General features: G+C 41.4%; 3 protein-coding genes and 1 pseudogene across 3 annotated transcripts; all 4 read left to right on the top strand.

The window, feature by feature from the left end:
* Positions 1–2139: 2139 nt before the first annotated feature.
* Positions 2140–4259, top strand: LOC117238245 (longitudinals lacking protein, isoforms F/I/K/T-like). Its single transcript, XM_033503005.1, has 2 exons — positions 2140–3086; positions 3176–4259. The coding sequence occupies exons 1-2, from the start codon at positions 3065–3067 to the stop codon at positions 3505–3507; spliced, it is 354 nt and encodes a 117-aa protein (XP_033358896.1). The 5' UTR covers positions 2140–3064; the 3' UTR covers positions 3508–4259.
* Positions 4260–4601: 342 nt separating this feature from the next.
* LOC117238178 lies at positions 4602–9973 on the top strand (annotated as a pseudogene).
* A 706-nt stretch (positions 9974–10679) lies between these two features.
* On the top strand, positions 10680–12504 carry LOC117238238 (longitudinals lacking protein, isoforms F/I/K/T-like). Its single transcript, XM_033502998.1, has 2 exons — positions 10680–10757; positions 11557–12504. Exon 2 carries the CDS (start codon positions 11559–11561, stop codon positions 12084–12086), a length of 528 nt encoding a protein of 175 aa, XP_033358889.1. The 5' UTR covers positions 10680–10757; positions 11557–11558; the 3' UTR covers positions 12087–12504.
* Positions 12505–14923: 2419 nt separating this feature from the next.
* LOC117238241 (zinc finger protein 568-like) lies at positions 14924–16900 on the top strand. The gene is made up of 2 exons (XM_033503003.1): positions 14924–15080; positions 15820–16900. Exons 1-2 carry the CDS (start codon positions 15065–15067, stop codon positions 16206–16208), a joined length of 405 nt encoding a protein of 134 aa, XP_033358894.1. The 5' UTR covers positions 14924–15064; the 3' UTR covers positions 16209–16900.
* Positions 16901–18097: the final 1197 nt, after the last annotated feature.

Here is an 18097-nt window from a genome sequence, read left to right as displayed (position 1 = left end):
ATGTCGCACTTTCTTTTTCTTTTCCTTTCTTTCTTTTCAAGCGAAAGGTCACTTCACTGATGCAACTTTCCGATGCTGTTTCAGCCAAAGGTCCGTTTTTTTGCGATCAGCTGCCACTCGATATTTGGAAGCGTTGCAAGGACGAACTTCTCTGTTTGAAGTGTGCAAAGAAGTACAGCGACTGGAGGAGTTTGCGGAAACATATGAATTTTTTCTGCCAAATGGAACCACTTTATCCTTGCCCTTATTGCACGCACAGAGCTAGAATACCCACTCTACTTAAGTACCATGTGCTGCGCGAACACACAGCTTGCGAGTCAATGCAGGAGATCTATTAGCGTTCCACGATGTCCATGTTACTTTTTGTTACGAATTCGAGATCGGTGTGTATCTCCTTTGTGAGAGAAAATTCAAACGATGTGATTTGAAATCGAACGAATTTTATGAATAAATTGTTGTTGTTGTTGTTGTTGTTGACGCTGTCATGATCTGTAATAAACGTATCGTTTATGAACATTTTCGTACTTTCACGTAATGGTTAGTACGGACTCGATGTCCTCCCTTAGCGAATGCGATTAGTTATCGTCACGTTTCACTGGTATTCGGCGTCCACCGTTCGCCATCCATTTCCTTTTCTCTGCCATTCGGTGAATTTGAAATCGGTGAGACGCCGTGCATAGATCGAAGCTTACGTGATCGTATCGCATTTTTTTTCAGACGGTCGCGCTCTCATTTCGAAGCGTTGCAACCACTTCGATGTTGATTGGATTTGATGAGAAAACGAGGAAGGGGCATCATTTCTAACCCGAACGCTTTTGGTTTTTAGGGGGTGGCTTGTCGGGCCAACAGTTGGACGACTCGCTGACGCCGGACCAGTCCGGCAAACCTGTCTTTGTCTGTCCGAAATGCGGCAAAGGTTACACCTGGAAGGCAAGCCTTCAGCGTCACTTGAGCACTGGTTGCGGATTACCACCGATGTTCTGCTGCAAATTGTGCGACTACAGAACCAGCAGGAAGGACATACTCTTCAGGCACATGAGACACGTGCATTCGCGACTTCCGGCTTAGCGTAATTTTACCTTTGTTCGTCGTCTTTTCCGTCGCTTCTCCGACCGATCGCGCGCTTCCAGAAGAATTCCGAAGGATCTTCTTTTCGCCAAGGCGGACGTTGAGAATTGAGAAACGTTCGAATTCGAACGACCGTAAGATCATTGAGGTGGAATGACTGCGTCAACAATGGTACATCGATACGAAACTCTTTCCTTTTCACTCTTCTCTTTCAATTATTTAACAAGTATATTATTTTTCAATTATTTAATAAACATGCGCACGTCCAACGATCCTACATTTTAACGTGTTTCTCTCTGTAAGCTTCGCTGCGAGTATCGTTGCAAGATTAAACGAACGTTACAGCGGTCCGCAATCTTCTTCTCTTTCATAACGTTAGTGCACGTATGCTGAATTCTGGTTATTCCTTGGCCCTTGGTTAAGCGTAAGCTTTACATCACAAGCAGGAATTACGGTGTACGACACTTCGTTGAGAGTTTGAGAGGCGATCGAAGGATGCTCGTGGTGCGTTTTATTCGTTGAACGAGATTTCGATGCGGCGTCGTACGAGTTCGCTCGATCCGAAGAGAACAACGACGTCCTCGAGGCATATTCACGAACTCTGCTTCATCCTTGTTCTTTTGCTTTGTTTCAGGCGTTTGGAACGTACAAGGTTACGTGACTGACTACGGCTCCGTCGATGGTCTCCAACTTCCTCCGGAATTCGATAAGTTTAAGATTTCCGCTGTGACACAGTCCCTGTTGAACAGTCACAAGAGGCACATGTGCGGTTTCTGCAAGAAGGTCTTTCCCTTGAAGAACTTGTTGAGGAGGCACGTGCAATTTGGATGCAAGATGAATCCCAGAAATTCGCAATTCGCTTGTTCCTTCTGCCCGTACAAGAGCACATATAAGGCGAACATGGAGAGACACGTGCGAAATGTTCACGATACCGGCGTGTTAAAGTTTCGTTGCGACCTATGCAACTTTCGTAGCAATTATTCATTCTGCGTGAGAAGGCATATGAAGACTTTTCATCGTACGAGTGACTCGAACGAACCGAAGCAATAGTCGTAGACCGTTCGCGGCTACTTGTTTATTTTTTCCATCGTGGAATTCGAAAGGCCTATCAAAGTCGATTTACCAACTATAGACTATGTCGTAGCACGAAAGAAAATAAAAATTTCCGGCGGTTACGTGATTCGTACGCAAGATGTACTTTGCATGTACATCGTCGTATCGGTGACTATACACGTATCGTAATATTATTCATAAGCAAAAGTATTTGTATCTATAACGAAAATCAGTATAGTCTCACACTCTCGTATGTTATAGAGAGTTTCAGAGAGATTCACAGAGTTTCACAGAGTTTTAGATAGTTTTAGAGAGTTTTAGAATGATTTTGTAAGGAATCAGTATTACGCCCGAAGCAAACGTTTATCGTCGTTTGATTTCTTCGTTTATAGAGACCGTCGATTATGCTGTCGTGATCGTTGTCGTATCGTATGAAGAGCGAATAATATGGTAAGCGCGCATTATTAATTAACGCGTGCCGTTAAACCTTCGTTTTTCGCTTTACGGTTTCCGTTTGTGTTCGCTATTTGTATTCGTTGTTCGAGAAGAAGGATTCGAGTTAAACGCGATCAACAAAATTCTCGCGTGAATTGATTTTTATCAACGTTATAAATATTATAACATCGTTTATCGAAATAAGTGACAAATGTTCTTTGTTAACTCGTCCGTGGACACAATAAACGATTCTATAGGTTTTACCAGCGTACCATAAACATGGTCGTCCCCTTGAACGTATCAGCGTTTGCTGAAAAGCAACTACGTATGTGTAGTATGTACGTATGTACATCGATCCCAACAATGTTTGTTTTGTTTCTCGCGTTTCCTTTAATAGTGAGTTGAAAAATGCGCGATGGAATTCAAGTATATGGCGAAGGTTATTTCCAGGCTTCTTCGTATGGAATGAAGTCGTGTCAACGTAACAGTGAGAAAGGAAATTTCTCGAATGTCAACGATGCGTGTTATCTGTGTGTTCGATGAGAAATTGTTACGTATCATTTCGCGAGGTTCGTGATCGATCGATCGCATTAACCAATATGTGCTGTTGTTGTTTCAGCGTTATTATGGCCTTACAAAACCATCTTTGCGTTCGAGCCAGAAAACCAACTCGCTCGAAGGAACGATTGGCAACAACAGCAGCAGCAACGACAACAACAACTACAACAACAACATCGTCAAGCTGGCAATTCGGATATTCGAGAGAGAAATTTCGTTTGCGTGGAGTGCGGCAAGGCGTACGCGGTTCACAGGTCGCTCTGGAGACACCTAAAGTTCGAATGCGTCAATGCCAAACCGAAATTGGCGTGCGATGCCTGCCCCTATGAAAGTCCTCACAAATGGTGTATGGAGAATCACAAAAAGAGACATCACAGCAACGTTTGCAATTGAATTGCAGTTCGTTCGCCTGTCTACGAAGATCGATGCACGAATTGAACAACATACCCGATGCTTGCTCGTTACGAAGGATATTTTTAAGAAAATTCTTATCGCCTCGACCGCACGAATGTAACCAACCCCGACAGTTTATCTCTTCGAGTTATGGATTTTTCGTCCTATTACACGAAATAAATTTTCTTCCATGTCAGACGACGACAACGACGTCCGATTTGTGCGTGATTACACGTTAAGACCGCTAATGTTTCAAGGCAGCCCGAATACCTGCGATAAGCCACTGTGTATCATACTATTTACAAACATAGTTCTTTTTTTACTTTTTGCACGCGTAAATATTTATGTACAAAAATATTTCCATACGTAAGAAAGCAACTTGTAAGTATTGTTATTCAATTTTTCTCGACCCTACGGATAGATCGAGCACTAATGACTGCGATAGATGCAACGAAGCATCTACTCGTTCTGCAACAAGTACTACGTATAACGGTTTTTTTTTATTAAGTCGAAGCTTCCGATGGGTGGTCTCGAGTTTGTACGTGACGACGAGGCGATAACAGGCGACCTAGAGCGAGATAACAACGATCGAGTAACAATGCGAAAGACGTGGGACAGCAGTCCTTGATTTTGATAATTGGTTGCACATAGTGACTTAAGCTTCGCAGTGATTGATTTATCCGAATTTTGCAATCACGCTTGCGTTCGAGCCACGATTACTTGATTTCTGTAATAAACCGATTCCGCAGAAATGCGTTCTATGTTGACGATTTCTAACCTCCGGTTTCCTATCTATGCCCACAGATTCATTCTGCCGATCGAATCGAGTCATTCGCGAAGAATAATTTGCGCGACGATCGACGCAACGACGCCCGTTACCGTCACCATTACCGTGACGAATCGCGGATTACCATCTTTCAGATTTGATAGGGGACGCGATTCGATCGAAGAAGCCGGCCCTCTTTCTTTCCTCCGTACGTCTCCGTAACTCGGCTATTACTAACTTGGTCCCTCTGCTTTCAGCCTACCGGAAGATGTACATGGGCGACCAGGTTCTCGGCTATACGTGCACAATGTGCAGCAAGTTCTACAAGATGTGGAGCAACTATTTGAAGCACAAGTGCGAACCACCTCAGTTCAAGTGTCCCTTGTGTCCATTCGCTGCGTTCAAGGCCTTCATTCTACACGCCCATCAGGCCGAACAACACTTCAAGGTCACGTCACCGAACACCTGAACCTTCCGCTTCGAGCGTTTTCCGATCCGCGTCTCCCCTACGCGGTATCCGATTGCCTTAATTCGCGTCGAAGCATCCTGGTGCCTACCTGCTCCTCTAGCGGAAACGGTTTTCGAATCGACGACGAAACAACCGGTGTATAGCGGAACGCGCATACTTTGATTCTTATTGTTTGTTCTCGCTTCGCATCACCGATTCGTATCAGAGTCACGTCCGTAATTTGCTTTTCGAGTCTTCCGTGCTTTCCACATCTTTCGCGCTTTCCCCACTACCAACGACACCTCAATCTCCACGATTCGTTTTCTTCGGACCTCTCGAACAACGCTACGTATAACCATCTATAATCGTTTCTTTGCGTTGCAACTTACGATCTACGATTAATCGATCGAAATCGATCGGCGGCAAGAAGTAAATAGCGGACGTGGTTACGATTCGATCAGCGCACGCACTTCGTTTTCAACAAAGAAGAACACGGACTATCTCATCGGGAATGCTAGGAACGTCTGGCAGGTGTATACATTTGATCCTGATTCAAAGATTGCATGCGTTCGTCGGCCGATCGTAATCGCCGTTCATTTTGTTCTTTCTTCGAAAAATGATGAAAAATGCGCAGTTTGCGTGGTGTTTCCTGTTGTACGGAAATCGTCCCGTTGATCGACCTTACGTACTAAACTTTATCGAGAGGATTAAATCTTCTTCTTGTACATCATCGCTAGTCTCGACTGTGTTCCAAATACGAAAACCTTATTTTCCATCTAATGTTGCTTCGATCGTTATATATAATATTTACATCGTTTCACTCGTTCCTCCAATACGTCTCGTATTTATTCTCGGAAACGGTACAAGCCACGTTCCGAGGACAACCAAACACACATACACACACACAGCACACACACACAATACACACTGTAATTTTCGCCAGCTGTTCGTTATGCAAACGCGTGACTGATTTTACACCGCTTAGACTTAAGAAAAATTAAAATTATATAATTAAGGATAAAGCATCGGCTCGAACTGCGTTGCTCCGCGTCGAGCACTGGATCGCACGAATGACGCCGTCGTCGCCAACTTGACACCTAATCCCCGCTACTCGTAAATGCATGTATTTTCGTAATACCAAAAATAAAGAAACAGAAGAGTATCGTAAACGATCGGAGAAACTGTATTTTTTAGGCAACCGATGCGACGACGAGAGCTTTTCTCCTTGTATCGACCTTTCTCTTTTCTTTTTCTCTTTCTCTCTCTCTCTCTTTTTCCCCCTTTTTCCTCGACGGTCATATTAAGGGAACAGATTATGAATAGAGAGACTGGAGAGATCGTTTGACGACAGAAACAAAGGACGACACGATTTCTGCCAGGATCCGTAATAACGAGTAATTCGTTTTACGTGTTTCAGCTATCGTCTATCCTTGTGGTTCCTGCGACAAGGCGTTCAAGTGGAAGAAAAGCTTGGTGCGCCACGAGCGAGAGGAGTGTGGGAAGAAGCCTTACCGCTGTCCTCACTGTCCTTGCGTGATGAATCTTAGGAACAGTCTTGTTCGTCATTTGCAAGTAAAACACGGGCAAGATTGTCGCGTTAAAAGGCGACGAGTGCACCGATCGAGTCTCCTGAGGGCTCAGGGTCGAAAGTTACATTGACACCGCGCCGGATGACGAGATTGTTCGATTTCCGAGATAATTTATCCGTACGATGTTGATGGATCAATGTTTTTGACCAAACAACAATCTTACTTCCGAGTTCTCGTTGGTCGGAGCGAACTTTGCTTTTCGATGATCTGCAAATATTTCTCCACGAATAAAAGTGCGACGGAGCGTGCATACCCTGCTATATTCATTCGTAACGATCGTTATTTATTACTCGTTCAACGAATAGAATATGTATGTTCCTTAATAAATGCAACATCTATATATATAACTACAATTATATATATATATATATATAAAGATGATAAAAACGTAGAAATCTATGTGAACGTTGATATTTAGATACGCTGTGTCATCTATGTATGTATACGTTGAGTGTCGATCGTGAATGTCGATTCGTGGGATGTAGGAGAACATATCGGAATCCTACTGTTGAAAACTTGATTGTTGTTGAGAACTTGGTTCGACGATATCGTCGAAATTAACAAAAAAGAGTTCGAATCGAACCGAAAGAAGAAAGTGCACGAAAACGAAACGGCTCGACGAAAGAGGAAGCTAAAGCGAAGGGAGAAAGAAAGGAAGTAGTACGCTTTGCTGATGCTTTTGTGGAGCGACAGCTTATTCGTGAAAAGTGGCATTGAACGAAACGTGTTATACTCAAAGATATCTCTCTTCCTTCCTTTCAGGTTTCCACACGTGCTGCGAATGCAAGAAAACGTACAGATCGAGAATGGCTCTAAATCGGCACGTCCGAGAGGAATGCGGCAGAGTTTTGTACACGTGTCCCTTTTGCCACAGCATCATGCCTATGAAGTTCAATCTGGTCAACCATCTGAAGAAGGAACACGGCTGTATGGCTAGAATTTGAAGCGACCTAATCTCCGAATGGACTGGATCGTCCCTCGAGAATAAACATTTTTTCTTCCATACCGTATCTTCTTTCGTCTACAACGACAAAGCTACAACGAACTGAACGAACGTCATTCGCGATGATCGCTACTCGGTCGGATCAGCACAGCGACCGTAATGCATATATGACGTCATACATATATATATATATATATGAAAAACGTTACGCGTTCGTTGAGCGCCACGACAGTTTTATCGATCGAATCACTAAATCCGACAACAAGGAAGAAGCGTGACATCGGTTCGGCTCAATCGTTTCAATTAAAACGTTTCCGATCAAAGTATAACGTAGTTAACCCCTTAACCTACAGCTACAGGCATAGCCCGTAACACGATGATCGAGCCAAATATAATATATAATATAATGTATAATAACTTGTTTACCTTTTCGGACCAAAATTCTCGAACGTAAGTCGTAGGTTAAGGGGTTAACGTATATATTGTGTTGGCAAATAAGTGATTGGGGATTTTATTATTACGTGGTATTGGCAAAATTCGCAATCACTTAGTTGCCAACCCAATACTTATATCGCGCGGACGTACATTTCGAGGTAAAGAGCAGTCAATAAAGTGTCATCGAAACAACCACTCGTTTCTCGTTTGATCTCGCCGACGAGGTGCAGTACAATCAATGTGAAATTATCGAGATGTTCGTAGGGCCTGAACCGAATTATACGCAACCGAATTACACTGCGCTTTCCTCTTTGCCGTGGCGCCATCGTGGTCGTTATTTTTCGTCGATATAGGGTTGATCCGGTCAAAGATGCCGTCAGTTGTTAGACAGCTGCACGCACACAACACATACGCGCGCGATAATGCTCTCTTTGACCCATCGATGAACGGCAAGACAGTCGTAGATGTATTTGTCGATAATGATTACGGTAACAGGTATTTACTCCGAGCGTTTGCCGAAAAGAACGATCGTTCAACTGGTTCTTCGACTTGGACTAACCGAAGTTTGTGATTTCTTTCTTTTTTCTTGCAGATTATCTAAGTCTAACCGGGAATCGATCACACGCGTGCAAGAATTTTGGGTACGTGTACATTATAGGTGCATACGCAGTGTCTCTATTGTCCGAAAAGGACCAGATTCCTAGTGTGTAGTTCGTCGGAACATGCGCAAAAAACACGATTGAAACGGAAAGTTGTTCGAGAGATGAGATCGCGATGGGACGCGCGAGTTCAGCAAATACAAATGTATTCGATCACTGAAACTGTTAGATGTGAAACCGCGCAGCTACTGCAACGCGACTGGACACTTTCGCTGATTCAAAGAAACGTCGCCAGTTTAATTCGATACTATTGTACCGATAAACTTTGTCATCAGATTGGATATTCGCGTTGCTGGTAATCGTTCCTCTGTAAGAGGTAATCCTTTTCGCGTGCATATCTCTCATTGCGCGTTTTTCTCTTTTTCTTGACGAGAGAGAGAGAGAGAGAGAGAGAGAGAGAGAAAGGGAGATCGTTTGTAATATAATGTAAATTTTTCTCGATAGCATGCACACACATCTTTGTAAATAAATAGCAGAAATTAGCTGCCGAGCGAAGACGAAAAGAGAATTTTTGAATCGATCGATTAAGGACAAATACAAATTGCCGGTACACGTTCGAGCAAGAGGCTGACATATCGTCCGAAGGATTGCGACGTTGGACACGATAACGTCGTTGTTTATAACGGAAAAACGATCGGTGTTTGTAACGAACTCGCTCGAATCTCTTGGCTCTTGGCTCTAATTCTGCCTGCATCGAGCCACTCTGCACACGAAACACACCTAATAGAACGTAATCGCAATCGCGCGATTGCTTTGGTTTCTGTAAAGGAACGATCGACCTCAGCACCAGCCGCGAGATTTTAGAGCACGTCCATGCGTATTTTGCGGTGAAATCTGTTCGAGCGTATCACTGACGAAACGAACGCGTTTCTTTTTCAGAATGGAACACCTGTTTGGCCTGCTCGAAATCGTACAAATGGAGGAAGTCCTTGCATCGGCACGTGCGAGAGAGCCCGGAATGTTGGCCTGTTCTCCTAACATCCGGAAACGGCGAATTCATCCGACAGATTCACTACAAAATGCTTTACAATGTTAACAATTGATTCGCCTCGTATCCCAAGACCCGTTGATATTTGCGACACTTGTAAAATAACTAAATGGACGCAGCCGCGCGCACCGTTCCTGCGTGTCCATTTCTCTTGTTACTTCGGATATCTTTTTATAGAAATAAATGTTGCATTATATTCTGATACAAAAGGCTACTGCGTTACGATTACATCGATACTAAGCTCTCTTTACGGACGAACAACAAGTACGCTGTGCCGCGTAGTGGCAGTTGTCAAGATGATTTTCCATTCTTTTTTCAGATCACTTCTCACGGGGATGTCTCGCTCTTTCGTATCTCTTTCCTTTTGATTATTTATGTGGATTGGAGCCAATCAATTTATTTAGCTTATCGTAGTAGGTGTGACATTTAATATTCTTTTTCGCGTTGAACGCGTCTCACATTCTTTTAACCTTTATCTCTAATCTTTATTTTTCTGTTTTAGCTGTCTCGTTATTCGCAAATTTACTCGATCACCTCCCGTAAAAAATCGAAAATCGCGAAAGTGTTTTTCTTTTTTTAAATCTAAATGTCACCTCTCTTTCACAGCGGATATATAATCTGGCTGACGCAATGGTTTTTCACAGATTTCTGGCTACACTGTTCGACTAGGACAACGAATAAGCCGCGAAGGAAGTACCCTTGTGGAAAATGCCAGAAGGTCTATTCGAACGCCTCTTCTCTGTACCGGCACTTGAAACTCGAATGCGGCATGCTTCCACAATTCCACTGTCCCTACTGTCGCTTCAGCTCAAAGCGGAAATTCAATTTGGACTCTCACGTGGCACACAAGCATAGGAAATTGCTCAACAGCTATGTAAATAAATAAGTTAGAATCGCGTGATGTCTATTTTCTCTGTCCAGGATGTATCACGAAAAACGCGTCAATACTCCGGTAGAAGATAAAAAGAATTCTCGCGCGTACAAAAATGTTATATGATCGATGCGAATAAAAAATATTCGTATCGCTTCCTGACTATAATCGACCCTTATAATTCCAATATTATAAGAATAAAGCGCATGGATAATTACGTGTGCGTTCTTTACAACTGTCTAATTATTTATTTTGTATATTCGTTATCCTTGCCATTAGTTTTGTATCACGTGTGACAACACCGTAACGTTTAAAGAAATTGCTAATCGTTCGTTTGATTTTACAGGTAAATTGCATCGATAAGATTTTTGCATTTGGAACAACGATAAGTATCGTTCCTTCTGAGACATATTCATTGAACACGGATTTATCACAGCTGCCGTTAAACTTGTCGATGCATGTTTTTGTTTCAGGAAATCGCGTAGCACATTTTGTGTAAGCGTCGCTTAGCGGTTGTAACGTCACCGAATCGTCCCAGTGGTCGAAAAAAGGTTACTTTCCAAGCGTAGACTACGTAAATGTGTAGCGATTGCTTGCATTTCAAAATTAAAACGATTCGCCTGTCTTTATCTTCTCTCCCAAGAATACTCGTACGTGTTTCAAAAGGAGATACACGTACATATACGTATACAATGTATAAACTCATTGATTACAACAAAGTACATATTTCATATTGTACATTAACAGATATAGTTTCCAATATATATGTACGAAAGCAGATTATTTTACGATGAGCGAAGCATTCTGTTTGATTATTTTATTGTGGAGGGTTGGAAATTGGCATCTTTTCATCAATGAACGAGGTTGAGGAAGAGATGGAGAGACACGATCGAGCGCGGATCGTTACGATCAAGCAACGATCTATATTAAGTAAATATCGGGCAAACGTAAGCTCACCGTCATTCTATATAGATTTGCTACGTAGTTGTGACGAGCAAACCTGTCTCTCCGTCTTTTTTCTCTCCCTCGAAAACCTCACGCCTATTCACGTAAACACGACAAAATTTTACCACTGGGCGCACTTATTTCTCGGGGCTATTGGCTGATACGTTATGTGTTGGGTTGGTTACGGGTTTAATCTCACTGATCTCTCTTGCCGCATAACTATTCGTGCATCGAACGAGAAGAAACTCGACATCCTTGATATCCATTTTACCACACTATCCTTCTCGTCACCTACGACCGTCCGTCATAATTTGCGTTTTTGTTTCTCGTTGATTTTCTTTTAACTTAGTCGAATAACCTTTTACCACGATCTCGCGTCTCGCTTGGCGTCGGGACCTGTTGCAGGAATGGTTGCATTGCTGTCGTTATTACGATCGGATTGCAAGCAGCAGCAGCAGCAGCACCAGCACCATCAGCAACAACCACAGCAACAGCAAACCAGTAAGAGAGGTCGCCCTTCGACATCAACCACTGCAACCACGACGAGAGGCGGTGTAGTTTTGGCGAGCAGACGCGCCAGCAACACTTGGGACAGTAACAGCTACGATAGCGGAAACGACAATGGTGATGGTACGCGTACGTCTACCCGTGAGGTGGTATTTCCTGACTCGTTCGAGGTATTGCCGCAGCCTTGTGATCTTAGTGTTGTATATATGGGCGTTCCGCACGAGCAACAACGAAAGTTTCGGTGCCAATTTTGCGGAAAGGGTTATAGATGGAAAAGCACGATGCGTCGTCATGAAATGGTCGAATGCGGAGGCAAGCCGCCGGGTTTTCAGTGCCCTATATGCCCTTACAAGGCCAGGCAACGTGGCAATTTGACGGTACACTACAAGCGTCACCATCAAAAAATCGACTACGACGAAAGCGCCTAGAATCTAAATCGAAGTTACGAATTTTGTTGGATTTACACGATCGTCCTAGAAATCGGAACACGTACACGTGCACTTTTCTGCTTCACTTGTTTCGATTCGACCTATCTTCCTTCTCGTACCTTATCGGGTTAATTTTGCACTATTTCCCTTTTTTCCTTCGTTTTGTTTCTCATCTAGAGTTAATTGCATTCAGGCGTTGTAAATAGCTGACGACGTAAATAGTAAAAGGAATCGTTCGATTTTCTTTATCCCGAGTTTGTTACCTCAATACAAGGATTTATTATATTTTGATTCTATACCTGTACATAATTTCAATTTATCTATCGTTATTTAAAGTTTCTTTTTACTTTTATCCTGTAAAAACCGTTTCTTAGAATTACCGATTGTGCCTTTCGTTTCTTTCTTCTTTCTTTCTTCCTTTTTTTTTTCTTTTTTTTCGTTTCCCCGCATTTTCCATTGCCAAACGAAGGTCGAACTGGTGTTTACTTTATCGTTTATTTTATGTATATCGAGTACTTACGAAGATCGTACTACAATCGGCGCAAACTTTAATACGTTATCCACGAAATGTCAAGTAATAATTTATTTTAAAAACGTACGACTACTCGTGGTACTTTCGGCTCTTACGATATCGTAAAGTGAAAATAACATTGTCAAACGACATTTATCTCGCACGTAAAAGATTAGGATAGCCGCTTTCTCTCATCGACCGATCAACGTCGAAATTACATTGACGATCGTGTTACCACTTTTGGAATTTGTTATCTTAGAGTCGTGTACGTACATTTTCTTGTACTTTCATATATATTTTAGACATTTTTGTGTTTAGATACTAAGTTAAATACTTTCATGTTAAAACATTACAAGGTACGTAAGGTAAATGGAACTGAAGAGATAGTACACATGAAATTATATATCACTTCGATGTAATAGGGATAAGCGATGATAGTGCCTTTGACAAAACTGAAAAAGGAAAATATATATATAGATATATGTATGTATACACGTACATGTATAAGCGCATGTGCGCTCGATATGTATAAAAGTAATCTTAGGCGTAAAGCGATCGTGTATTTATCGCGAGCATTTATCTCCGGAAAATCGGTTACCTGAAAACACTTAGATTTACGATAGACGATAATAAAAGTACCAAATCTTTCAACTTTGCCCTTCGTTCGAATACGACGCGCGATAGCTTTGTGCAATGTATACTTTGACTATAGCGCGTGCAACAAACGAAATGAAATCTAGTGGCAAAGTGAAAGATATAGATGACGATGAGTCGTAGGAATCATAACGTCATACCATATATTTTTTTTTCTTTTCAGATCGCTACGAATCTCTGTGAATCGTAATCGCATTTAGAATGCCTGGTTTGACAAGCAATCGTAATCGCTCAGTATCAGCGAAATACTTAAATAACAATATAATAACGATAATCGTTATCATTAACGGACGTCCAATTTGATACTGCGTAAACTCGTTAGGATTAAACACGTTACGAAAAATCGCAGACGGGACAATCGACATTATAATCTTTAGGAATTATTATACTTTTTAGACGAATTTACCAATGCGGAGAAACTTGCTCCTCTTAATCTTAATTCAGCGAAAGGATCGACTAAATTTGCTCAAGCGAACAAAAGGGTCGATCTCTGCGCTATTCTTTCTATGAATTACCCACGCGGTTTGTGACTTTTATTCAGGCGGAAAAACGCTTTCGTCGGAAGATGTAAACTACTCGAACATTCCCTCACTTGAACATTCCTTCGTTTTATCGAGATCGACTCGTTTGTCCTTCTACGTACAAGTATATATTCCTAGCCTTATAAGTAGTAACGTTTTCCCATTTTTATATAAACATTCGTACATGCGTATGGTAGAAAGTGGCAGAGGTGGAGAAGTATACATACATTTGCAAAGAATGGGAAAAAGAAAAGGATTCGTTGGGAGAACTTTTCTAAACGAAGTCCAGTATTTTTGATATCAGTATTTACGGATGCTCGCATCGACCTGCTTGGCGAATTAACCTAGGATATACTCGTTCTACCCAATTTCCCCTTGTACTTTCCGTTGTTAAGTTCGAGATGACTTTGCGTTTGGCGTGCTTTATACGGGGACCAATCGACCAACCAATCGCGACTAATTCCGCAATGTATCCGACTTTTATAACCGCTGGACATTTCAAGGAGACGGGTACCTTTCGCATGTTACTCGTGTCTTTGATGTTCCTTGTTTCAGTTCTGTTACAGATGAACAATGCATTAACGAGGAAAGAATGCAAGTCGTCTCTCTCGAATACTCGTTCCGATATTTAGCACTTTAAACTCTCTTTTTGGAAAGATTTATCTGTCGGATTACGAATATCTATTACGATTATCTCCAGTTAATTTTATTATTAACATTATTATTATTATTATTATTAATTATTATTATTATTATTATTATTATTATTATTATTAATATTATTAATAAAAAAAATAATCTTTGTTGCGGGTTATTTTCTAAAGAGCGTAAGTGTTATTCTACTCTCCTATACCTCCATGTTTTAGCGTTTTTTTTACGTTAACGATTAGCAAGCGAAACGAAAATTCAACCGTCCTCCGGTCTATGACGGAAGAAAATATTTCGGTGACGAAGCACCGAATCTGCCGCTGTCGAGAAGATAATTTCCCAACAGACATTCGGCTAACCAAGGATTTCTGTTTTCAGCGTGTTGGTACCGGCTACCCATCGGTTTCGAGACGTATCCTTGCGACACCTGCGGCAGACAGTACAGGAGGGTGATATCGTTGCAGCGGCACAAGAGACTCGAGTGCGGAAAGGAGGCTCAGTTCGAGTGTGTAATATGCCACGCGAAATTCAAGCACAAACACAGTTTATTGAGACACTATAACGTTCACGTGGCGGACGTGAAGAAATCGAGCAACTTTGAACGCGAAGAGAGGTCGGCTTGACAGGCGAAACTGGAGAACCGGATGCGTGAAAAGAGAAGTTACGGCCGTTAACGGTTTCCACGCCTATTCTTTCATTCGTTACCACCGATCACGAGTTTGCGTTTTAAGACGTATTAACTGCTCTCGAATTGCCAATTCGAGATTTCACATTTACGATTTTTGTTCGTTTTATTGGTTTCCATTTTAATCGAAACTGTATGAACATCGAATATCGTTACTAGTATTTGAAGAATATCGAATAATATATGGTTGCAATTACTTTCTATCAAAGGTTACAATTCAACGCTATAACAAAGACGAAGAAAGAATATGACGATAAATGTGTTTGCATGATTCATAATTGACAAGGTAGCGGAAAGTTTCGTTTGTATTATATTATTGTCGTTAACGACATCAGCGATAAGTGTTATGAGATAGAGCTTATTTTATGTTTGTTCTTTCATAGATATGAACTTTAAGACGCATTGAAATTTGCAAGAATTTGCTCTGTTTCGGTTATTCATTTGCGGAATTTGATCATTTCCTTAAAATGAATAAAAATTACATTTTCCAACGTGCTTCTTATTTTTTACACGACACGTTATATATTTTGTTTGTTTTTATTTCTAACTCGCTAGCCAACAACTTCCAATCAACACCGTTTCTGTCGCAACTTCCTTGTGTAAGTTTCATTTGGTTGTTTCCTAGGCGAAGGTGTTATTCTGTATTTTGTGTCGAAAGTTCGTGATATCAACGATCAGCCAGAACATTATCTACATCGTTCCTTTCCGTTTCAGGTTATTGGCTGCAACTTTATCCAAAGAATGAAAATACGATCGAGGTACAGCAACCGGTACTAGCAACCAATTCAAGAAACCGAAGCATCTTCCAATCCAGTCGAATGACACGTGGACAGTTAACGTACAAATGTACAAATTGCAATCGTTCCTATATGAGAATGTCTTGCTTGAAGCGGCATTTACGAGTCGAGTGTGGACAAGCACCGAAATATCAGTGTAAAATATGTCATGGTTGGTTCAAATATAAGCATAACTTGACGGCACATTGGAAACTGCACGTCGAGGAGCCGAAATATAATTGCGACCTATGCCCAAAAAAGTTTTACAGACGAGACAGATTGCTGGAACATCAAAAGAGGTTGCATAATATTCTTCCAATGTTATGAGATTCTCATTGGATTTACAGACATTGGATTAACAAAACAATCTTGCAAACTTTCAACTCTATATGCTGCCTTTCGAAAGATGCCAACAACGCTCTTACATTTTGTTTCACGTTGTATCCCAGTTTAATCGATCGTCGTGTTTGATCTATCATTGAGAAACGGTATGTAATAATTCGACCAGGAGACAGAAAAAGAAGCGGAAAGAAAGAAAAGGGCAAGAAAGCACGCAGGAACAATATCCACGTGCTTCGTAATCGGTACAAATCGGTTATTACGAATGCCATCCAGTTTGAACAGAAAATTCCAACGAATCGCTGATCGTTAATTGGCCATTTTCTTCTATTAGATATTTGCGCTGCCTTATTCTTATGAGATTATCTAATCTCACCAAAGAATCGAATATAAGTTTGCAAGCCCGTGAGTTAAGTTTATGCAGTGATTTCTTCTCTTATAGTACTTGCGCGCGGATAAAGCTTGTAGAAACGTATGCTGCAAAACGCAAGATACAAAATCGTTCCAGATTTAATTTTGTTACGAATCAGTATATCGTTGTTGTTGTTGTTGTTACTCTTAAAGTATTGTAGGAAAGACGATAAAATTGAAGCGTTATAGTTGCTCTTTCCTACAACAGTGCAATGTACGCCTCGAATAAATGACAATATATACGAATCATGCTTTCTTTGATAATTTAACTTTTCATCATGTTCTCTCGATGTATCATTTGTTCCTCCTTTCTTCGTCGTGTAGGTGTGGATATATTTTGTAATGAAATAATATATAGATATGTACGTATTGTCTTCGTTCAGGAATAAACATTGAACAGTGGTTCGATCGTGTGCGGTACAGTATATATCGTTTTGATGAACGAGTCAATCGTGTAGATCACTAGTAGCTAATACGAGCCGAGAGAGGAATAGTAGTATATCCATATTTGATTTTTCAGGTGGCGCGGTTCGCTGGAAACTCGCAGTGGTCCAAGTGACGCCATACCAGTGTCCAAAATGCTTCAAATATTTTAAATCGTCGAAATCTTGCTGCAATCATCGAAGCACGTGCGGCACAGACAAGAAATTTCGTTGCGCCTTTTGTGATTATCGGTCTCATCAAAAGGGAAACGTTCTTCGACATCTTGCCACGCAACATCCTGAAGCTGGTCAGAAGAAACGAGTCAACTGCGTTCTAAAAACCAATGATAGTGAGAAGATTGCTTTATCGTCGAATATAAAGTACAAGTAAACGTCTGGAAGTAGCGGAAAGAGTGTGTGTATCGAAAATTGCAACGTAATTCCACGATCTCTTCGATCTCGTCTTCGTCATCGAATTCGTGTAAACTATTGTATCGTATGCTTGGCATGCCCTTCAAACGATGTAAAGTTGAAGAGTGATGAAAAAGTGTGGACAAAAGTAGTGTTGTATTTATTGTAACTAATCCTAAGAAGGTCATTTCTCCGTCTGTTTCGTGCTGTATTCGTACGTCCGTTGTGCGATTTATTCCTCCATTAGACGTAGATAATCGAAAATTGGATTGTTTACCGACTCTCCAGAGAAGTACGTTCTCCTATTCTATTTGTTTGCGAACGATCGTTTGCTAAAAAATAATCCGACGTGGTACAACGTGACATCGATTGTGTGCATTCGATCGGTGGCAACGCAAGCTAACGCGCGTAAAGTTACGCAAAGGGAATAAAAGTTTCCCTCGTATTCGATGAACATTGCACGTTATATGCGCATATTACGCAAGGAAGGCTACGTTTCGCCAGGTTACAAGCTGGCTTGTTGAGACTAAGCCGATCGAAACGCAGCGATTATCAGGTTGCTTCGAACACAGTATGTATTGTACTAAATGTGTGCTCGGTTACAGTGGTGCAGAGACGTGGCGCGAAACACAG

Source organism: Bombus vosnesenskii, unplaced genomic scaffold (genome assembly GCF_011952255.1).
Source record: "Bombus vosnesenskii isolate JDL3184/JDL3185 unplaced genomic scaffold, Bvos_JDL3184-5_v1.1 scf7180000013444, whole genome shotgun sequence".
Classification (NCBI taxonomy): Eukaryota; Metazoa; Arthropoda; class Insecta; order Hymenoptera; family Apidae; genus Bombus; species Bombus vosnesenskii.
Note: the sequence above shows the minus strand (reverse complement) of the source record. Positions and strands in the feature narration are given on the sequence as shown.

Bases quoted from the DNA above. Each gene is read 5' to 3' on its own strand.
- LOC117238245 (XM_033503005.1), top strand. From the start codon at position 3,065: ATGTCAACGATGCGTGTTATCT. The intron at 3,087-3,175 runs GTGTGTTCGATG...TTGTTGTTTCAG, and splicing joins GTCAACGATGCGTGTTATCT to CGTTATTATGGCCTTACAAA.
- LOC117238238 (XM_033502998.1), top strand. From the start codon at position 11,559: ATGGTTGCATTGCTGTCGTTATTACGATCGGATTGCAAGCAGCAGCAG.